This window comes from Schistocerca piceifrons, chromosome X (assembly GCF_021461385.2).
Source record: "Schistocerca piceifrons isolate TAMUIC-IGC-003096 chromosome X, iqSchPice1.1, whole genome shotgun sequence".
Lineage (NCBI taxonomy): Eukaryota > Metazoa > Arthropoda > Insecta > Orthoptera > Acrididae > Schistocerca > Schistocerca piceifrons.
The window spans coordinates 146,172,305-146,196,564 of record NC_060149.1 but is presented as its reverse complement, the minus strand read 5'-3'; the positions used below and the strand labels follow the sequence as shown (position 1 = coordinate 146,196,564).

The following is a 24,260-nucleotide window of genomic DNA, read 5'->3' as shown; positions in this document are numbered from 1 at the left end:
TCAACTACTAGCCACTGACGAGCTTATGTCATCTACCGTATTGGTCGAGGCTGCTTCTCGCCTCCAGATTTCTGTCGATATCTACTGCTACTTTCAACGTGCTGGGTAGCATTGATAGTGAATTTTCTAATACTTTTATTTTTCCGTATTCTGTTAAAAAAAGGGGGCTACAGGAAAACTTGCACACATGTCAACATTATTTTAGGGCCATTTTTTTCCTAAGATCACTGTAAATACGACGTACTTGAGAGTAAGTTTGTTCAGTGACAGATAAGAAAGTTTAAGGCCTCTAACCCCGACGTTGCTTTGGAGCAAAGTTCCCAAAAATGTCTTATGAAAATTGTGCGTATGAGAGAAAGTACCCAAGATCAGTTTTACAATGCGAAAGTCTTCGTTTATTTCTCTGTCTCAGTGAAACCAGGATGGTTGTAAATGAAAACAATCTGCCTCAGAGAACTCGGAAAATGTAAACTAAAAACACACTGGTGTTTATTGGTATTCCAGCTTCTTCAAATACATGAGTCATTGGAAAGAAACTTATTATGAAGAATACTCTTTACGGAAATTATACGTAATTTTCAACTCTACGTACAGACTTTGTAGTGAGAAAACTACTACGCGATGAAGTTTCCACGAGTGGCAAATATTAGTTCCATTCCGGTTGCACCAACGTAAAAACAAATCTGGGAAATTAGATGCGACCGTGGAAATCTATTGTGTAAACCACGTAAAATGTGGTTATTATATTTTAAGATTCACAATTAGAAAATTCGGTCTCAGTCTTAGAGATCTTCGAACGAATGAGAACTGACTAATTCTCATTCTCAGCTCCGCAGAAGGATATTGAACCCCAGTGGCTGACCATTGCCACAGATAGTCATTCTCATCAAAATCTGTAGAAATACACCGACGGAAAAAAATCACAACACCAAAAAGGAGATGTGCGACGAAAACGGAAGTTCGTGCGCGTGTTTGTATATCTGAAAGATGATATCTATTCAAACTTCGCGCCAGTCCCATAACAGTGGCGCTAGTAGCATCACTATGAGGATGCAAATCAGGTTTGCTTTAAACACGCACTGTAACGCTCGTGAGCGATAGATACCTGTCAGACTAGACGTGGCGATCCGATGTTAGACAAGAATGCCTTTAAGGCGACAAAGACGATATTATCAACACCTCACTGAGTTTGAACGAGGTCGTGCAACTGGGCTATGAGAAGCTATACGTTCCTTCTGCGACATTGCAGAAAGGCTTGGAAGGAAAGTAGCCACTGTACTGGCAGCGGTGGTCACGAGAATGTACGATCGCAAGAAGACCGAGCTCCGAACGGCCACGTGGCACTACAGAAAGGGAAGACCATTGTGTCGCATCGTACTGCGTCTACAGGAGTAGAAGTCGGCACCACAGTGACACAACGAACTGTAACAAACCGGTTACCTCAATGACAGCTCCGAGCCAGACGCGCTGTAGCGCGCATTCCACTGACCGAAAAACACCACCATTTGCGACTTCAGTCAGGCGAGAGCTCATTGGAGGGAACGGTGGAAGTCTGCTGCTTCCTGATGAACGCTAGTTCCGCCTCGGTGCCAGAGACTGCAGTGTGTTGGTTAGAAGGACACCAGTTGAGGACCTGCACCCAAGCTGTCTGTGTACTTGGCACACTAGAACTGCTCCAGTAGTTTTGGTCTGGGGTGTGATTTAGTTGACAGTAGGAGCACTCCCGTGGTTATCGCACGCAACCGAACTGTAAATTTTACGCCAGTCTGGTGACTCGACCTGTTGTGTTGCCATTCATGAACACAATTCGAAGAGTGTTTTCCAACACGATAATGCTCGCCCACATACCGCTGTTGTAACCCACTGTGCTCTACAGAGTGTCGACATGTTGCCTTGGCCTGGTCAATCATCAGATCTGTCTCTAGTCCTGCCCATATGGGACATCATCGGACGACAACCCCAGCGTCATCCAGAAACAGCATGTCCCTGTATTGACCGACCAGGTGCAACATGTATGGAACTCCATTCCACAAACATACATCCGGCACCTGTACAACACGATGCATGCACGTTTCCATTCAAAGTAACACCGGTTATTAATGTACCAGTATTTCACATTTACGATGGCTTATCTCGCGCTTACATTAACCTGTGATCTTGTAACATTAATCACTTAAATATATTACCTAAACAAATATATTCCCAAAATTTCATTGCTCTACATTAATTATTTTTTGCGTGCGATTTTACCGTCAGTGTATAAAAAAATAAGCTACATTTTGATTCATAGCTAAAATCCCGTTTTTCTTGTACAGGAATGTAATAGCGAGCTTTTGGCAGGTCGGTAAAATTCGAGTCGACGTTCTTTATGGCGCCCGGAAGAGCAGTCTGCGGGTACCGAGTTAGACACAGGTTTAGCGGTCGGCATATCGGGTGGACGTCGAAAGCATTATGCAGCACAGGTAGCGTTACTTACCGTTCTTGGGCGAGTGGTCCATGAGAACGTAAGGCGAGGGCGGCGTGCCGCTGGGGTGAGGGACGACGGCCGCCGCCGCTGCCGCCGCCGCAGCCGCCGCCGCCGCCTTCTGCTGGTCCTGCATCGCCGCCAGCGTCAGGATGGTCGCCATGTCCTGCGGCAGCATCACCTGCCGACACGTCGTCCTCACACTAAATAACTCATCTGATCGTGTCTACTTACTTTGCAGTGTTCGCTTATCACATAATGCCGTTTCTATTCGATGCTTTAAAAAAAAAAAAAAAAAAAAAAAAAAGAGAAGGTATCTGCAAACCAAAAGTTGGACTGAATACTTCAGTAACTTACTACACATACACTATCTAATCAAAAATAGCCGGACATCCCTATCTAATGCGAAATTGACACTACATGTGATGAGGGACGGACCCGCCACTATGAAAGGAGAAGGGGAATATTGTGTTGCCAGCAGGCAAGCAGTAACAGCAGAGTGGTTCGGTCAGGAGAGCTCACTGACTCCCAGATTATTCTTGACACAGGATGTCACCTAGGTAACAAATCCATCAGGGGCATTTCAATCCTTCTAAAGCTGCCCAAGTCGACTACTGGTGGTCTAATTGTGAAGAGGAAAAGCGAAGAAACAACCACAGCTAAATCAAGACCAGGAAGATATCGTGTACTAACGGATAGGGACCGTTGAGGATTGCGGAAAGAAAACAACAACGTGAAATCAACGGAAGGAATCACTCCTGAATTACCAAGTATTACCAGCGACGCCACTAGACAGCGAATGACTGGAAACGAGTCATTTCCAGTTATGAATCGCGCTACATTCTGTGGCAGTCCGATGAAGGGATTTTGGGTTCGGTGAATATCTGGAGAACAGTACCTGCCGTCATGCATAGTGCCAACAGTGAAGTACAGACGACGTGTTGTTACCGCAACGGGGGTGTTTTTCGTGATTAGGTTGTGGTCCCCTTATCGGCCTTAAGAAACCGCTACATAAGGAAGGATATGAACACATATTACAGCAATGTGTGCTGCGTACAATAGAGGAATAGTTCGGAGATTATGATTCTTTATATCAGCATGACAATACAGCCTGTCATATACAGAAGCATCTGTCAGGCAATGGTTGGTGGCAATAACATTGCTGAAATGCATTGGCCTGCCCAGAGTACTGACCTCAGCCCAATGGTACACCTTTGGCATAAGTTAACGTCGACTTCGCTCCAAGCCCCTGTGTACCCCCCATCACTGCCTTCTCTGGTTTCGGCTCTTGAGGAAGAATGGGATGCCGTTCTTCCACAAACATTCAAACACACCACTGAAAGTGTCCCCACCAGAGAGTCATAAAGGCAAAAGGTGGACACATCCCGTATTAATGTCCACTAATCATTGTTTTAAGCAGATAGTGCAGATCTGTTGAAGGTAGTATATACTTGTCTTCCGTCGATCTGGGAGGCGCTTCACCTAGACGGCCATTGGGGGACCTACAGTTTAGTGTAGAAGCCGAACCACTACGAGCTTGCTATTTTTACCCAAAAAATGCATTTCAAAAGATGAAAGTAAAAGAAAGTGCCAAAAATGTATTTCAGAGCGGAGATCGAATACCGAAAATTTGAATTTCTAATCTGGCAGTTACCTATGATGCAACAACATTTACTACTTTCAATTTAGACAATCGCAAAAGAAAAGAAATTTCATGATAAGGGAATAGTTAGTGTTGGTGACTTCATAAGCTGATGACTGAGTCGGCTCACAGACTAGAGAAAAGTAAGAACGCACCATCCCCATAAGGGCCTTACTTAGTAGGGCACTGAAGTGTTTCTACTGGGTGAATTAGGTCAGCAAATGAGGCACTAAAAGTATCAGATGGCAGCAAAATAACTGATGATGTCTAAATATAGAGGATTAAAATGCACATTGGCTGTATTAACGGAAGTACTTCTGAAAAATCGGAATTTTGTTAAGGTCGAATGTAAATATTATGAAGTCTTTTCTGAACGTATTTGTCAGGAATGTAGCTTTGAACGATAAGCAGTTCAGATAAGAAGAGAATATAAGCCTTTGAGATGTGTCGCTACAGAAGAATGCTGAAGATTGGGTGGGTAGATCGCGTAGTTAATGAGTAGTTACTGAATAGAAACGAGGACAAAATAAATATGTGGCACAACTTCACTGAAAGAGGGGGTCTGCTCATAGGACACATTCTGACACGTCATGGAAATCATCAATTCAGTATTGGGGGGAACTGGGCGGGGGGGGGGGGGGGGGGAGCTGGGGTAAAATTGTACAGAAAGACCGAGAGATGAATACAGCAAGTTGCATCAAAAGGATGTAGATTGCGGTAGTTACTCATAAAGGAAAAGGCTTGCACAGGATACACTAGCAATAGCAAGGAGAGCTGCATCAAACCTGTCTTCAGACTGGAGACCACAACAGCCGGCCGCGGTGGCCGAGCGGTTCTAGGCGCTTAGGTTGATTAGGTTTAAGTAGTTCTAAATTCTAGAGGACTGATAACCTCAGATGTTAAGTCCCATAGTGCTCAGAGCCATTTGAACCATTTTTTTGAAGACCACAACAAGAGCAACAATAACACCTTTAGCTTTGTAATTAAGAATCTTTATATTGCTGAATGGCTAGGTGCGTGCTCGTGGATATACTAAGTCAAGGAATATACTTTTTTAACAATTCAAGAGGAGGAATTGGGAGATTTGGGTTTAACATCCCATCGACGACGATGTTGTTAGTCACGAAGTTCGCACTGATGAAGAAAGTGAAGGAAATCGGCCGTGTCCTTCAAAGCAATTCGCCTGGAAGTTGATTTAAGGAAATCAAGGAAAAATTGACTGTGGTTTGTCGGACGAAGATTTGAACCGCCGTCGTCCCGAATGCGAATGCTGTGTTTCGATGCTTTATATTCACAATAGCTACTAACTATAGCAGTAAAATAGTATTTACTTCTTTCAATTGTCTACTTAGACGTACAACATACGCTCATCTCCAGGCGATGCCTGGGAACGCCAATATATAGGCTACTGGCGTACAAAACTTAAGGACGAAAGCAACTTTCGGATGATGCGTCACTGAGAAGCAACATAGCTAGATGAAACTTGGACCAAACATAGAAATAACTGCTACAGTATAGTACAGAAGATAGCTGAAAGAGAAATCCAATGAGAGGAACAGAAATAACACTGACGTCACAGCGATTTACGAAAGGCGGGACATGGTTCTTAATGGGGTGTATGATCACCACAGACAGCAGTGCTTGCTCTGCGACGTGCTCCCTTTTTGGTTATAAGGTTGGTAAGGAGTTGTTGTGGTGGGGTGTTCCATTCCTTCATCCTCAACGCACCCCACACGTGCTCGATGGGATTTAAGACGGGAACAGGCAGGCCAGTCCATTCGCCGAGTATCCTCTCGTTCCAAGAGCTCCTCCACATGCGCTGTTCGATGCGGTGGCACATTCTCATCCATAAAAAATGAAGTCAGAGCCGAACGCACCCCTGAAGGGTTCAAAAGGCTCTGAGCACTATGGGACTTAACATCTGAGGACATCATTCCCCTAGACTTAGAACTACTTAAACCCAATGAACCTAAGGACAGCACACACATCTATGCCCGAGGCAGGATTCGAACCTGCGACTGTAGCAGCAGCGCGGTTCCGGACTGAAGCGCCTAGAACCGCCCGGCCACAATGGCCGGCGAACGCACCCCTGAAAACACGCATATGGGGAAGCAGTATAGAGTAACAATAACGTTGGCCGATAAGTGTACGGTGTTCAAAGATACGGAGGTCAGTACGCCTATGCAGCATTATGAATCCCCACACTACAACACCTGGACCACCAAAACGATCATGTCAGACTGTTATCCCGGGTGCATTAAGTGTTCCAACCATTTGAGGGTACGCCCAGAAGGCCCCCTCAACCAGCTCTCATCCGACAAAAGCAAGCAATCCCACTCCTCTTTGGTGCATTTCCTATGCTCTTGCCAGCATCGCAAACGTTGAAGCCAATTTACGGGTGAGAAAGGAACACAACGTACTGGCCGTCAGGAAAAATGGCGACCCCCACTCAGTCGCCGTGCCACTGTGGACCGTGAGATTGCGTGCCTTGCAGTCCAGTTGAGTGCGGTTGCATTTGCACCAGGTGTTTGGCGTAGCCCCCTCCCTGACTGATGCACTCTGTAGCGGACATCTGCTGCTATAGTTGATAGTTGTCGAGCATTGCCTCTTCTTCAGACAGAAGTTCCTGTGGCTTGGAAAGCTCCTCATGCACGTGAAACAATGCAGTAAGTAGCACCAGTCTCCTGGTCTACACTCGTTACATCTGATCCATCTTCCAGTTTCCCGATGAATCTTCCCCGTGTGAAGTAATCCCGGTGATGTCCCCGGGCCATGCTGTAGTGAAGAACACCACAACAGCGCACCGTTAACTGTTCGCTGGCCGGTAATATCCCTTCCTGTTCCTTCAACTGCCTCGTGCTGCGGGACCAGCCCACTTGGCGCAGTAGTCACGCTCACCTCAAGCCATGTGTCGTCTTGCTATCTGTGCACGACTGGGAGACCTCTGACAACGTGTTCCCGCACTTTCATTCATTTTCATTTAATAGTTAATGTGTTACTTTACCTACGTCGTGATGCACTAAACAGGTAATGGATTGAAGAAATAAGCGCTTTTTCAAGTTCCATTAATGACTATGTAAGTCAAATGACTGGACTGCAGTTTTCTTTCTCCACGATGAATATATTGTCATAATCCAGATACGAAAGAGAATACCAACAGCTTCATTTTCGGCACAACATTGAAAAATGCGTTTATGAAATGCATAGTTCATGAGCAACACGAATAAAAGTAGTAAGTGGGAAGTGCCGGCAGGAGAAGGGCCTTATGTCACTACTGTAACTGAAATCAATGGTAGCAAAAAAGAATAATTGTTACACGGAGAGCCGTTACAATTTTTTCTTGTTATTCAAAAGTGCGAGACATTTACAAAATCACAGCTACACATGGCATCCACACAGTTAACTTTGTTTTAATTTTTACTGTGCACTATGGGTTTGTTAAGTTCTTAATCAGGTTGTACATCTGAAATTGATGTATTAAAAAAATTTAAATTAAAGGCTGTACTCGCAGGTTCGAATCCTGCCTCGGGCATGGATGTGTGTGATGTCCTTAGGTTAGTTAGGTTTAATTAGTTCTAAGTTCTAGGCGACTGATGACCTCAGAAGTTAAGTCGCATAGTGCTCAGAGCCATTTGAACCATTTAAAGGCTGTACAGTATCTACGATTAAAATGTCTCCTTGTACTGAAGACAAAACCTGCTTTGAGAATATCAATTAGCGCGCATTTTCAATAACCTGTAAGCCATTCTGTTTAATTATTCGCAAAACGGCAAATGATGTATTCATTTGCAAAAAATACATTTATGTAGAATGTTACAAGCGAAAGGACTTGTTATAAAATAGGAAGCTTCTCGACAAATTTCCAGTCTTACGTAAAACACAATCTAATTTACATGCTTAGTGCAATCTTCAGTTAAAACAATGATTTTGTAGCCCTCACGTTACCCGTAACAAGAATCTGACTCTCCAAAATGCGGGAATATCTTCTTGTACTTCTACAAATGAAACTTTGGAAGTTTTGCTGCTAGTTTCTCACGATACTTTAACTTTCCTGTCTACGATTTACCGGTAAATTTTAATGTAGGCGCAGATAAGAAGCTACAACTGAGCAATAAGAAAACGAATATCTCTTCCTTAGCAGTGTTCCACGTAGGTTGTGTGAAGGTCAGCAGCCGTCATCTTCGTCCTCGTTTTCAGAAACGGTTAGTTTCGTTTCCTACACGCATTCGGCATTCTTTTCTAACCTTTCTCAGCTGTGCGTACGAAAAATTCAAGAAACTCATCATTACAGAATGGTTTGTAGCCTTAGCGAAGAAAGGATTTCTGGCCGATAACAAAGTGGGTGTCGAGGGATTCCCTCGTGTGGAAAGTAACAAATGAAGGGTGGCGGTCGCACTTTCGCAACAGAAATGTAAAGGAAAGAGACGGAAGCAGGTGACAGGGCCCGGGGTGTAAGTTGCACAAAATTGTAGACGCGGCCCCGGCCGGGCCGGGACGCGCGGCGGCGCTGCGCACTTGGGCCCACGAGGGCCGAGGACAGCTGTTGTTGAAGGACGGGATCCTTGCTCGACAAAAGGGAAGAACCCGTTTAATGAGATCCGGGGTCCTGCGCGGAATGAGGGGGAAACTCAACCCCTGCTGCACACGCACGGTCTTGCGCTCGTCCCCTCTCGCCATATTTCACTCTCAGTTTTTGCCGTATTTCTGCGAAGAAAAAAGCACGCCGTATTGCTGCGAAGGAGAAGACGTACGAACGTTTTCTCATACTACGCGCGTAGTGCTTATAATTTTTGTAATTACGACTGTGAATTGCACTGTTACGGGCGTAATGACACTGTTCCGACATACGAAACAACGCATATTCACACAGATTTTCTAAACTGACGTCCAATCCACCGTTACTTGGCGTCATAGAATGGAGGCATTCCAAAACACCCAGCCCCACAAAAGCTTTATAAGAACAGAAATTGACAACAAAATCCATTTCTGTGGGTTTACCCTTCATGCGTGCATACCTACCATGTTTACAATGCGACCTGAGATTTTTGAGACGAGAGCAGGAACATTCTTTTTTAATTTTTTTCACTTTAAATCGTGTCCATTATGCCGTACTCTGGAGAAATTTGAACCTTTATTTAGCCGGCCGGAGTGGCCGTGCGGTTCAAGGCGCTACAGTCTGTAACCGCGAGACCGCTACGGTCGCAGGTTCGAATCCGCCGGGACCAGCCGGGTTAGTTAGGTTTAAATAGTTCTAAGTTCTAGGGAACTGATGACCTCAGAAGTTGAGTCCCATAGTACTCAGAGCCATTTTGAACCTGTATTTACTATTAGAGAATTGCATTGTATCGTGGGCACTAGATTCGTGTTAGCTAATAGTAGTACGATAGTCCGATTTGGTAGAATAAGATTAGCTTGGAGATTCTTTGTTTACATTATTATTATAGCGTCATGATGCCAAAAGCACGTCAGACGCACATGACAGATTTACCTAACGTTTAAAGAACCTGTCGTTACTCGCGGGGTGGGTTTGCTTCTGCTTTCTTTTCCTCCATCCATCTATGATGTCCTTAACATCGATGGCACCTTCACCCTAGCAGTGATCCCATCGTACCGTTCATGATGACAAGTCTTGTGACGCACTGTTTTTATTTTTTATCGTGTTATCTTACAGCGAACGATGGAATAGTATCTGATTTTTTCGTCCTGTACGGGATGTACATTTTGTAGTGCTGTGGACGCTAACAGTTCTAAAGCTCTGCTATATTACGTAGATTAGATACTGGAGTGGTGAACAAACCTAGTGGCTGTTATCCTGAGTAATGACGCCTGGCGCGGCACAAACGACAAGGCTGTTGACATGTTGGGAGTAAACTGGATATGTCAAGAGGAACAGAGTAGCCTGATAACCATCAATTGGCTCGCTGTTTTATTCCACCGACTTGCTGGGACCTCCCGAGTACTGAAAGGTAGGCCGCTTCGGGACCAGACATCATCATTTAGCGGCCGGTGAATGTCTATTGAAAAAGCCGGGGACCACAGATTTCCGTACGTTCCCGGCCGCACGAAATCCATCACTGTGCCGGCGACTACTCGTTATGGTAAGCGGCGCGCGCATTACCAATTCCACGGAATAAAGCGATCCTCGCTGTCAATCAGAGACAAATGCAGCTGCCGACGCTCACGTCTCACTCGGAGACGCCTGCATTCCTGCATTTCTTCGACCCGTCCCCATTGCCTCATTTGCTGGCCGCTGCCTGCTCTACGCTAATTGACAATTTGCGTACGTACAGACAGAATACAGGTCGCGTGTGTAATTGATAACCGACTTCTACAAATTGAAAGTCGACGTAACGACACATTTGCCTGTATTTAACCCGTTAATAATATGCATACAATACGAGATGTGGCGGACTTGTAAACCGGCTGAAGTGCGTGCGGCGAGCGCGACGCCCGTGTTTCTAACTTAACGAGTCACGTTAAATCTCGCGAGCTTGCCGCACAACATTTTCTGTGCGTAACAGAGACGTACCTCGGGCTCTCTTCTCTCACACCGCCTCGCCAACAGTAGTCGCCGAATCTCCAAACTGGCCACTAACACGCCGATCTTTATAACCCTGTCGGCTACACGCAACAGGTCAACGAACAAATCTCGCTGGCTTTAACGTCTCATTTCACTGTAATGAAATCTTCGCACACACGTTTTAATGATGCCCTGTGTCTTTAACTCTTTTTTTACAGTAAATCCCGGATAAATTCTATAGGTAAGGGAGATTGACTTAAGAAATGTCTCGTATTTGGTGGTCACCGCTAAGGCGGAAACATGCTGATTTCGCGTACTTCATTCAGATTTTAGTCGCGGTTCTGCATTACACATGTTCTTGCAAGGAAAGTCGGAAAGTTCGGGTTAACCTGCTGCGGGCTTTGATGTCCATAAGGCACGAAGTTGTACATAGATGAACAAGGAAATCGACCATGGCCTTTTTGAAAGAGTTGCCCCGATGTAGGGAAACCAGGGAAAACCTGAGTGGGCTTTGAAAACCGATTCGGCCAAATAAGAGTTAAGTATTTTCTGCGACCTCACGTTGCAGCTTCTTCGGCGTGTACGATCATTCTAGAACAAGAGGCAGCCGAGAAAGGTAGGTTCGTATCGACTAACTGCATTAACAGATGGAGTCAATCTTGTCCGCTAGCCTGCCTGTACATTTCACATAGTTCTCGATATTCGTCTGCATAAATATCGGAATACTTCTCCGTTTCCGCCGCAAATACATATTTCACAAATATGTAAGAAGTCTGACAGAAGGAAATCCGATATTGTGCCTTACGGCGACATTACCTATTTGTGTAATGGCCATTTAACTATGAAGACGCAGGTTTCATCTTCAGCTCAGAAGGCACTGTCGTTTCTGTCAGTTATTAAGTCAACAGGGAAAGATAGGGATTATTTAACAAAATATTTTGAGTCTAATCAGGAATTCATATCATGAGTGCAAAAACAAGTTTAACATGAATAGGTCACTAAGTAGTTATGTTTTCATTCTAGGAAGAACATCCATACTTCCTGTTCATCGTTACCTGTTCCTAACAAATTACGGTACAAATGTGATCGTGTAGCTGCCTGGTCAGTTATTTGCCCTTATCTGAAATAAAATTACTAAGACTGATTTTGTGAGTAACTGCGTAAAAACATGCCTGGCGACTTTATGAATTTCTCAGTCACTGCAGTTTCGGTGAAAATGTGCCAGATACAACTTCCAGTAGAATGGGAGAGACAGCCAGTCCTGCTCAGAACAGAGCAACAATTGCAGTTGTAAAAATAACAGTGATCATGCTCAGGAGGAAAAAGGCCACATTCAATGAATCTCTATTGTCTCATTGATTCTTGACAGCTGAGAACGCAATGAATTGCGCACTGCAATACGGAATACGAATATCAGAGTACATGCAAGGTGTGATCACAGTGAACTATGGACTGCAGCGTACTGTTAAAGAGTACCGATATGCACACGGTATGGTACAACGCTCCGATACATTCGATCGAATTATAAGTAGCCGCGTAAAAGGTCCGTCAGTCGAAATTCGCTCGGCTAGCAGTGGCATTTGATGTCCTCGCATAAGATTGCCATTTCTCAATAACGTACACTCTTGCACCATATCTAATGGTGCCTCCTACACAAAGAAATTCCAAGGAACTACCAAAACATGGCCTGTATAGCTGACATGTATCATCATGACATATGTATCATCATGGTAACGTAGTTTTCGCCTGTGAAACAACCTTGCTGAAACAGTGCAACACACTAACTTCAACGATGATTTCACGAGACAGATGGGGCAGTGTCTCCTACACGATGAAAAAACTGAGATCGAACAAAACACGCATAACATCTTTTATTCAATATGCAAATTGAAAGTTCTGCTGCGAACCCTCCTGTTACGATGGGCAGAATACGGTGCCGAGCTGAAACAGCTTCAGCTGTCGTAGGTGTATGACCATTTAGGAAACAGTCCATTAATTTAAAACTTCTTTGTGTGCGATACTGCCGAAAGACTAGTTTTGAAAGAAGGAACTGCCATGTAGTAGGTTACGAAATATAAAACAACTAATAAACCATATTCCAAGAATCAAAGACTGAGATACCAAATACAGTAATGAACTATCATTCTAAAAGACCAGTTCATAGAACAAATAAGAGAAAGAAAGATTAGTGAAGCAAGTAGGATGTGAAAAGAAGACAAGGGTGTAACCAGTGAAGAAATGTTACGAAGAAAACTCTCATGCTTCTAGTAGCGACATGAGGTATAAAAGGTAAGACTTTGTTATATTTCTACAATGAAGTCGGTGGATTCAAGGTGATTAAAACAGAAAGATTTTTTAACGATGTTTCGCATGAGAATCATTTTCCGCAACCACTACGGTTAATTTCGCTAACAGATACTTAGAAAAAAATTGTGTGTGCACAGTTCGAGTCCACACCATAGATTTTTCTTGAAAATATGGGCATAAAACAATAACAAGTGTTTCGTATTAAAATGTAGGTTAGTTATCAATCTCTTTAATACAATGGGTACACAGAGTAATAAAAACGGTTACAACAGATAAGACACAAGTCTGGACTGTGGCTGGCCGCTGTGTGCCCATGGGCCTGCCACGTAATCGTTTTTCGCCGTTAGTCGTTTCCTTATCGACACTGACGTACCTCTCGCATTCGCTAGCCACCTGGACTTTTGCACGCTTTTCTGATTCCTCGACTCAACAAGACGTTGGAAGTCTCCTGCAGAAATACTGAGTCACGCTGGCTGCCGGCCGCGGTGGCCGTGCGGTTCTGGCGCTGCAGTCCGGAACCGCGGGACCGCTACGGTCGCAGGTTCGAATCCTGCCTCGGGCATGGGTGTGTGTGATGTCCTTAGGTTAGTTAGGTTTAAGTAGTTCTAAGTTCTAGGGGACTTATGACCTAAGATGTTGAGTCCCATAGTGCTCAGAGCCATTTGAACCATTTGAACCATGCTGGCTCTGTTACGAAAGTGCTGCCGGTGCAAGATTTTGTGGATGAACTGACTTCCCGATTAAGTCCCACAAACGTTCGATGACATTCATGTCGGGCGACCTGTGTGACCAATTTATTAGCTCGAAATGTCCAGAATGTTCTTCAAACCAATCGCGAACACTTGTGGCCCGGTGACATTGCGCATAGTTGTTTGGGAACGTGAATGGCTGCAAATGGTCTCAAAATAGCCGAACACAACCATTTCCAGGAAATGATCGGTTTAGTTGCACCAGAGGACCCAGTACACTCCATGTAAACACAGCGCACACCATTATGGAACCACCACCAGTTTGCACAGTGCCTTGTAGATAACTTGGGTCCATGGCTTCGTGGGGTGTGCACCCTACCATCACCTCTTACCAACTGAAGTCGGGACTCACCTGACCAAGCCACTGGTGCTCAGTCGTCTGAGGTCTAACTGATACGGTCACGACCCCAGGAGAGGAGCTGTTAGCAAAGGCACTCGCTTCGGTCGTCTGCTGTCATAGCACATTAACGCCAAATTTTGCACCACTGTTCTAACGGATATGTTCGACGCACGTCCAGTATTGATTTCTGCTGTTATTTCACGCAGTGTCGCTCGTCTTTTAGCACTGACAACTGTACGCAAGCGCCACTGCTGTCGGTCGTTAACTGAAGTGAAGGCCGTCGGCCACTATGTTGTCCGCGGTGCGAGTTAATGCCCGGAATTTGGTTCTCTCGGCACACACTTGACACTGTGGATCTCGGAATAATGAATACCCTAACGATTTCCGAAATGGAATGTTCCATGCGTCTAGCTCAAACTACCATTCTGTGTTCAGAGTCTGTTAATTCTTGTCGTGCGGCCATAATCACACCGGAAACCTTTTCACGTGAATCCCCTGATCACAAATGACAGCTCCGCCAATGGACTGCCCTTTTACACGTCGTGTACGCGATACTACCGCCATTTTCGTATGAGCAAATCGCTATCACACGACTCCTGTCACCTCAGTGTAGACTGAGATACTGCGTTACTCAGCACTTCAAGCTGATTCAATGTATTAAGAAGAAAAAAGCTCACTTGCAAGTTTTCAGCCGCAGTAATCGATCCCGCTTGAAAGTTTGGGTCATAGTTTCGACAGTACGCAGTTTTGACCTTCTGAAAGTACAGTTTCTAAATTTCCACGTGCAGCACATGTTTGTCATTCGCTCCGCCCCACTGCAGCTGCCTTATGCCTGAGCGCTAATACAGTATTGTGCACTGGAGTGAGTTAGAGGTATCTGAATTACTGTTTTGAAACTGTTAACATCTTTTGTTCATTGTGTCAAACTATGTGCTGTTTCTAACCTGTAGACGGTACCAGAGATCTCCTTGCTTTGAACATTTTTATTTTACTATTCACAAATGCAGTGTAAACGAATAAAACGAATTATTGTCATTAAAGAAGTAGCGTAGCGCTGTTTAATTATTAACATCGCTGTTGCGCGTAATTTTCTTCAGAGTTTAAAGTTATCACTGTTAAAGTGACGTACATTTTCAAGAGAGGCGCTATTCTTAAACGTGACAGACATGGTTAAATTTTAGATAAATTATTAACTGCATTTCAAAATAATTCTGCAATCGCTTAGGTTTATTCAAAAAAATGGCTCTGAGCACTATGGGACTTAACTACTGTGGTCATCAGTCCCCTAGAACTTAGAACTACTTAAACCTAACTAACCTAAGGACATCACACACATCCATGCCCGAGGCAGGATTCGAACCTGCGACCGTAGCAGTCGCGCGGTTCCGGACTGCGCGCCTAGAGCCGCTAGACCACCGCGGCCGGCCTAGGTTTATTCATTTTGATTTTGGAGCGTGTATATAATTTCAGAATATCAGTACGAGGCTACAGTTAAAATAATGCTGAACATAGGTCTATATGAGGGTAAGGTTGAAACATTACGCGTGGAATAACATGTTCTCTAACAAGATTTCAGAACACGTTGGGCAGACGTTGCCCTCCCCCCTCTTATTCTCTCGCCTTCAACATCCCTCGAATAGGAGAGCTCTGGTTGTCACTCCGCTATACAGTACTTGTTGCTCGGTCATTAGACGATAGCAATGGGGTGGATCGAGTGGCAACAACTGGTGCGCGCGGAAGTTTAAAAGCTGTACTTACATAAGATGATGCAATTCTGCTTTTTTTTTTCTTGCTTAAAATCTGTGGTAAGGTTAGCGATGTTTCCTTGTTAGGATAATTGCAATGGAAAACTGTATGTAATTTTTTTGATCTCTCTGCTCTCGGATTACCTAATGTGAAACCCAGACACTACTACTGCAAAGGTTCTCACCTCTTTTGGAAATCACGACCAGCAAGTTCGAAAGTGATTCTTCGCGTTTTCTGCCGTTCCTAACATGTCAAGGTCACAGAGAGATGCCGGTCCTATCTGGAGATGGCGACTTTTAGTATGCCGTGATCTCTATGAGGGAGTTTGAACTCCGCGCGTGTAATCACTGAGAGGTGAGTAACGACGTAGGAGGAAGAGGCCTCGTGCGGCGAGGCAAACAGCAGGCCCGGCCACGTGTTGCGTGCCGGCCTGGGTGGACCGATCTAATTTTCCGGTCGGCGCGGCGTCGCGCATTGTTTGGGTCCTGGTCCCGCGGGAGACTACAATGCCCGGGTGACGCGAGCAGCCGCCGAAGACGCGCGCCGTTACTCGGCTCGCTTCACGCATTTTCCGGCACGAGCGCCGGCACACTGCTGGTAGTTCTCTAAGACAGGACTACCGGCAGCCCAGCTGAAACACCGCGAACACAATTGATAGCTCTGAGGATGCGAAGTGTCCCGCTGGGTACTTCCCTTACTTACAAATAGCGAGCGTTAATGGACGGTTAGCTTCTGAAGAACACATGGCCGACAGATAATAGGAGAGTCCCTGCTTCGAATTCGACCTGGTGTCGTTAAGTACGTAGCAAGTCTTGTTTAGTAAATATGAATGTAATCTACAGTGGTTCTAAGGGAAACAACGCAGAGGCCACTGATCGAAATGATGTAACACTGCATTCGTAATTGGAAATACTACCATTCAAATACTTGTCAAGCTATCATGATCTAGAGTTTTTGTGAGTTTCTCTGGCGTATGGAAAGGCGGCAGACTATGACGGAGAAGGAAGGAAGAAATGAAGGCAGTAAATTCGGGTCTCGCTGACAGGGAGACTGTTACAGACAGAGCAGTAATTCAGTTGGATGAAGACGGAAAAAGAAAACACTCGAAGAAAGGAAAATTAGAGTTTAATGTGCCGTCGACAACGAAATCATTAGAGCAGGAGCACAAGCTCGGATTGAGAAAGGACGGGGAGAGAAATCGAGCGTACCCTTTGCGAAGGACCATCCCGTCATTTGCCTGAAGCGATTTAGTGAAATCAAGGAAAGCTTAATTGGATGGCCGGTGGCCGGAAGGGTGTTTGAACAGTCGTCCTCCCAAATGCGAGCCCAGTGTGCTAACTACTGCGCCACCTTGTTTCGAACACTGAGGCTGAATATCTTGTCAGTACACTTTCGACAGTTTGTTCGGAGGTTTCATATCTAAGAATTTTCGGCATCTTCAAGGGTGTCGTGCTGACTAAACCTTCGCATTTGCAGAAATTTGCCGCATGCACCACGTCACAGAGCGGCATCAACCAGCTAATGGTGGAACAGGTATCCGGTAGAGCAGCGACGCCAATCAGCGCACGCGTTGCCTACGGAGAGGAAGGCGTCGGTCGGTAGGAAGCGCCGCCGTGCCCCGCGGGCTGCATTAAAGTGTGAGCCTGCGCGCTCAGCGAGCCACTGCTTTAATGATGTCCAGCAAACGTATTTTTTGTGGCCCGGCGCGCTTAATGCGAGCTTCTTTTGGAAGGGTGAACGGTCTCGGAACGCTCGGCCGTTGAAGACGATTTCCGCAGCACTTAGCTATCTGCGCCCAATGTACAGGAACTGGTGACGAAGTAACAATTTGTCCACGCCACTGAACAGCGTCAAAGCGGAAGCGCAGAGTTATACCACCACCATTGTGGCCTACAAACATGTAGGCTGATGGTCTGTTCGACCAGGGCCAATTCGATAACATTTTTCTACATAAGCAACTTATCATTTTCTCCTCACTCCACCCCACAAGCCCGGTCTTCTTCCTTTTCACTCGTATACTTTCACCCGTGTCAGTTTTCGCTACTAATTCTGATACGCACAAAATCTTGCAATTAGGCTTGGCGACCCCAGGCGGCCGCTACCAATTGTCAAATGCCTTGTAGAGAAATCTTACAGTCGTGGCGCTCTGACGCCCCTCTCTGTTCGGCGCCCCAAGCAGCGGCTTGTGACGCTTGGGACCTTAAACCCGTTTTTGATTATCCCCTCTCACGTCTGATAAGAAGTCACTCTCAAAATAGAAAAGCAAACAATGACTACATTCAACCACAAGATCACCCACAAGATTTTCGTTGATACATTGGTGGCGTAATGTCATAAGAGAGGAGGGCGAAAACAATTCGTAGAGTCCCTTCCGGAATTGAAATGGTCGTGATTATTGCACTTTAGGAACCGCAGGTCAACTGGCATAGTACCTGTGACAAATCTTGGGTGGACTGTAGTATGAAGGGAGGAAGATTAGAGATAACTGAACGGCATGATGGTGGCCTTTTTTCGACGAACTATCTTAGAATCCGCCTCGTGTCGTTTAGTGAAATAACAGAAAATCTAACTTAGGAAGCTCGGCAGCGATTTAAACGCCAATTCTGCTGGAAACGAGTCTAATGCTTTAGTCACTGCACCCCGTTGCTCGGTTTTGCCGGCAATCCTGACCGGGATTTTCGTAATGTCTGTTACCTTTATTCCCAGCGCCACTATTTTGTTGACAAGCATTCCTCTTGCAGCCAACTTCGACTACGTTAGTTTGTTTTCTTGATAAACAAAATTTCAAAATTTGCTCTCGAATTTTTTCAATGGACCCCAATGGAGCTTTTGTAGTATTCCAAGCTTGTGGAATACTGTTTGTGGTTCGCTGATCGAGTATGTAGCGAAGTCGTTGGAACTTTAAACGCTGGATTTCCATTCTGTCTTTATTAACTTCTCTTAGAGTTTGTTGGGCAGAGTAAGTAAACCGCAACTAAGTGAACGTTTTACGACTTGTCTCCCTTGTGGATACTGAAGCTATACCTCCGCCTCCGGCACGAGGATACTCATGACGCTTAATTCCTCTTTCAGCTTTTAACTTTCTAACAGATGACTTTGTCTAAAGTGACTATTCATAGCTCCCTATTATTTGAAATTTGTGGGTCGGCGGGACTTCGATTTTTTTGCAGGGCAATATGGGTTTTTCATTGACTATTATTTTATGGAATATGCTGAATGAGTGACGAAAGGAGTGAACCTTTAGATCGCATGCTTCCATTCTGTATGATACGTATTCACTTCGTAATAAACCCATCTAAATAAATATCTCTCACAAGGGGACTAGAATTTCTGGCCAGTTGTCAAGTTATGTTTCATCGGGGCAAATTTTTAATCGAATTAAACACAGTTCACTTCCCCAAACTCGAAAAGTGAGTTGCAAACGTGCTCCACGTTTATAACCCAACTTCGTGAAATATACGTTTTATAAATATATTTACCAGATATACGTCCTTGGATAACTTTCGCAGCGCATTCTCCAAAACCTACAACGTTACAACATACGTCGTTCCGAGTCGCCGGGCGAGAAAGTACAACAAACAAACACGAAATGTAATTACGACCTTCCACGTACGGAACTGCTACGTCAGTAGAAGAAAAACAGGAGAGAGATTTTTTTAAGACGAGTACTGAAGGCAGTAAGAGAGCTGACCCAACCACATGGCAGGCCATTCTCCGCTATGTTTTTCCGGTCGGCGCGCAGACGTCTTTGGAAATGGAGAGTGACAGATTCGAACGAGGCGGTGGCGAATGCGAGATGACGGGGAAGAAACCGCTTTGCAATGCACGACGCGGAGGTCGGCCCCCGCCTGTTTGCTTTATCCTCGTCGCTCCGGTGGCGCTCCGCGGCGCGAATGCGTCGGGCCGGCGCCGGCGCCGCCGACACCCGACACGCAACACGTGGCTCTGCGCCTGCCCTCCAATACACCAAAGTGCCCACCACGATCCTTTTCCCGTTACTCGGTGACAAGTATACACAGTGCCGACATTAACACTAGGTGGATTTGTGGAACCTCTCTCCAGATAAAGAGTGTGGCGTATATTCCTCAGTCCCTCGGGCAATTTTCCTTCGGGACGTAAAGAAGCAGAGTTTGTGAAAATTCGATTACTTTCTTCATTAATTTGTAAACCACACGCGAGTTTGTGAATCATTTGGGGGTTGAAATACTGTATTTTAGCGATTCGCAGCAGATATCCTTCCCGTGAAGTCGAGCTTATTGGGCACTCTCCTGGACATGTGTAATGAGTGACAGACGATTTTCAGCTCTCTATGATTACATCATTAATACAAATACGACAGAACTCGAGTTGCAGGACATAACCCTAGGGGACTTCTGCGCTCATTTCCCTACTCCTGCACGTAACCACTCCTAAGGAAACCACGAAATTTCTGTCCTAAAGAAAAGAGAACAGGACTTTCAGAACGATGGAATTATGGCAACTGGTACGAAATGCTTCTTCTTCGACTAACTAGATGACGTCCGTTACGCTGAGATGAGACACATTCGGCACGCTGCAACTCCACGTTACACTGAGAGCGGCATTTCGGCGAGAAGAGACAGGGAAAAGCGCGTACAGTGTGCACGCGTGCCCGTGTGAACGCACTCGGATAGGCAGCGAAGCCACCACAATGCCCGGGGGAGCCGGCCGCCTTCGTTGCCAGCTGACGCTGCCAGCTAAGGTCACTCGTTACACTGCACGTGGCCTTCCCGGGACACCAAACTCATTTCGCCGCGAGAGGAGAGACAATGCGAGCAGGCCGCGGAAACGTCGCGTCTCCCTGATTGCTTCCATTAGTTCCGGAAGCTGCGGCCAAGGCACACCCAGGCGCCGCCATAATATTCGGAGCTGCCGCTGCATGATACAACTTCTGTACTGCTACTTTAAATATCCCCATGCTTCTCTCGGAACAACGGTTTAAAACTGAGAGAACAAGCAAATCGCCGGCCGGAGTGGCCGTGCGGTTCTAGGCGCTACAGTCTGGATCCGAGCGACCGTTACGGTCGCAGGTTCGAATCCTGCCTCGGGCATGGATGTATGTGATGTCCTTAGGTTAGTTAGGTTTAATTAGTTCTAAGTTCTAGGCGACTGATGACCTCAGAAGTTAAGTCGCATAGTGCTCAGAGCCATTTGAACCATTTGAACAAGCAAATCATATGTTGTTAGCGAAAAAAAACGGTATCTTATAGACAGACTGTCCACTCTAACTAATCCTTTTCTCTCTGTGAGGAATCACTTAATATTCTAAACCGTTTATTACGTATACAAGTATGACCTATTCAGCCGGCCGAAGTGGCCGTGCGGTTAAAGGCGCTGCAGTCTGGAACCGCAAGACCGCTACGGTCGCAGGTTCGAATCCTGCCTCGGGCATGGATGTTTGTGATGTCCTTAGGTTAGTTAGGTTTAACTAGTTCTAAGTTCTAGGGGACTAATGACCTCAGCAGTTGAGTCCCATAGTGCTCAGAGCCAGTATGACCTATTCGAATAGCGTTTATGAGACAGGGAGGTAAACCACACCTGAATCTGGATACTCTGGGTACTTTCTAGGCGATTTCCCAAGTAGGTCGAATTCTTTGTCTATGTAGATCCACTTTACTAACTCCCTTCCTCTAGAGGAGATGTGTCCAACACGCGACCCACGGGTCGCATGCAGCCGGTACAAAGCAAGTATCCAGCGCCCCGAGATATGTGCATCTATCGCACGACCGGTAAAATACTCGTCCTCTTGCAGTGTAGCCCTGGCAAGCTAAAGGGTTGGGCGCTACTGCTCTAGAATTTTAGTCCCTTGCATGCATTAACGATTGTATCACCTTGAGAGAACATATTTTGCCCTGTGTTTTCATTTGTAATGCCGCGATCACGTAGGAATCATTACACGCGAAACTTTCTTATATTTTTTTTTAAACCATGCATGGTGTGACAGGAATATTCTCATACGTTATTTTATAGCCAGCGTTCCTTTCCTGATCTGTTTAGAGATACTGAATAACCTGTAACGCGGCATCCTATGACGGATTAATTCCAACTCAGTGACCGCAGCAGACGAAGAAACACGCCAAACGTAATGCAAGTCGGTGAGAAGCCCGAGGTGTCAGGCCTGCAGCCGCGCCCGTCTTCCTAAAGTCCTTGGCGCGTAATGGGCGGCCAGGTTCTCGGTTCGATTCTAATGCGTGGCGTTTGCCGCCGGCGGCCGACCTGTGGTTAAGCACGCGCCCGCCTATCAAGGACTATAAGCATTTTAACCGCTTATACTAAAGCCCGATGGCAGTTTTAAAATGAAAATTAAGCCCAAGTTCCGAATAAAAACTTGGAAAGTCTCCCTAATGACCGGGTTGCATGCGTGTGCTACAGGTTCTCAGCCAGCAGAAATTACACACCCACTTTTTATGTTACATGGCAAAGAATGACTGCTTCCAAAGTAGAAATCCTAAGTACATACATTCTTGAGCATACGTGACGGAAGAGTAATTTTTAAGCAGGTATAGGAACGGACATCACCGCGAGTCTTTTTTACGGCACGGCTCCACTAGGCCCAAGAAGAAGACAAAATACTTTCCACATATTATAATGACAGCGTCCGGCTGGGCGCAGTGCCCAGATAACCACCGTGATTACGATACTTCGTCAATTTCGATCTCTAGCTGAACTCGATAAAAAAGAAAAATCGACACTTAGGTAAACGGGAACGTGGCACACGCCGCGCGTAAGAACGAGAGTAAACACTCTTCCAAACACACAGAATTGGTACGCTCTCTGAAAGAATAGTCCATGGAGCAGGTCTTCATTCACCTGGCTCTCCGGTTTCGTTAACAAAGAAGAGTATACAGCCTCGACGGCTGTTCTTTCCAGTACCGTAGCCACCCTCTAACATGACACACATCACGTGATTAATCAATGAATTAGTGATAATGATTGCTGCATATGTCACGGGGAACAAGACAGAAATCTGTGTTAATTACTGTACAGAGAATGTCGTTAATTTGTAGCTAATATGAAAAAAATAATTTTTCACAATAATCCCACTGAAGGAAAGTTACATTTACACTAAGTTACATTTACACTTGTTCTACTCGCAAATCACAATCTATAAAGCACAGAATTCCATTATCAGTCGTTGATCTCTGAATAGTTCAGAATACGGTGGAATCAAATCGTTACGGGGGGAATATATCTACGTCGAGGGGCAGTTTAGAGCAAGAAGTCACAAACGTTTTTCACAGGAGAGTAATTCTACTGATCGTGAGCAATTTTAGAGAAACAGAAATAAATTGCACGGAAATACAAGGAAACTCGAGCCAAGCATGGCTAATGCATTACTCCTCCGAGCAACAGTCCAGTGTCTTAACCACTGTGGTACAACTCGCTCGGTTTTATGTTTAGTCAATACCCTTGTCGCCGAAGACTTTGCGTTTACAGTTACACCTTTAGCAAAGCTACGGTGGAGAACCTCAGAAGGAGCGATTGAAATTACGTGCTCTGGAATCGAAACCGGTACTAGACGAAAGTTCAGTAGAAAGTCTAACAAACTGTTCCAGTTTGGTTCGTGTCGAGGTACAAACAATATAAGACGACAATGTTATCGAACAGGTATGGGATGCCATAAGCGCTGCGACGTAAAATCCTTCAGTGGACGCCTTCTGCAAGTGCCTGCCAAATAACCCGGCCACCTTCAGTTGAACTGAAGAGAATGAGAGAGAGAGAGAGAGAGAGAGAGAGAGAGAGAGAGACAGAGAGAGAGAGAGAGAGAGAGACCTCCTCATCTGCATACAATGTGTAAAAAATATTTAAATTATACATTCCGTTAGCTTGTCCTTTTAGACTTATTCCCACGGGAATGAATAATAACGCAGCTACCAGTGCCAGCACGGCACACCGGTACGAAGCTTTCGAGAAAATCTTAGCAGCGGTGAATAATATGCACGAATACAGCGTCGGTGGCGCTGCAGCGGCCGCATTAATCACAGTCCGTATTAAAGGCAATAAAAGCAAGGATTCCCCTGTATCTGGTCGCTGCCATCACCCACAAAATTATTTCCCTTACAAACACGCGAAATCTAAAATTGAAATTCTAGCATTCAAATATCATGTAAATCGCCTCTGAAAATTTTGCGCTTATAAATGTATTTGGATCCAAAATTCGCGTATAATACGACAAGAGCTCGTCGAGATATTTATCAGTGAAATTCGTGTATTCAGCATTGCAAATACGTCGGCCGGCTGTCCCAGCGAGTGATCGACGTCGTGGATTGTGGGACTGTGGACATCAAAACATGGGGACGCGCCTTCATTCTGAAAGGACAAGCGCTCGCGAGAGATACAGAGTGTCACTACAGGCACAGAAGTCGATAGAAAAGTATGATAATGATGAAGTGAAATTGAAGACATGCGCGGAAAAACGGGCAAACCCTAAAATGTAAAAGCTTAAATATAAGTGCTGCCATCTGTTGCTGGGT

The 24,260-nt window shown here is 45.3% G+C and overlaps 1 protein-coding gene across 1 annotated transcript in view; it reads right to left on the bottom strand.

The window, feature by feature from the left end:
* LOC124721684 (zinc finger protein castor homolog 1-like) overlaps positions 1-24,260 on the bottom strand; it is a 110,397-nt gene that overhangs the window by 76,770 nt on the left and 9,367 nt on the right. The window contains exon 2 of the mRNA XM_047246760.1: positions 2,477-2,645. Within this exon, the coding sequence (XP_047102716.1) occupies positions 2,477-2,642 (166 nt within the window). The 5' untranslated portion in view covers positions 2,643-2,645. The remainder of the gene's footprint in view (positions 1-2,476; positions 2,646-24,260) is intronic.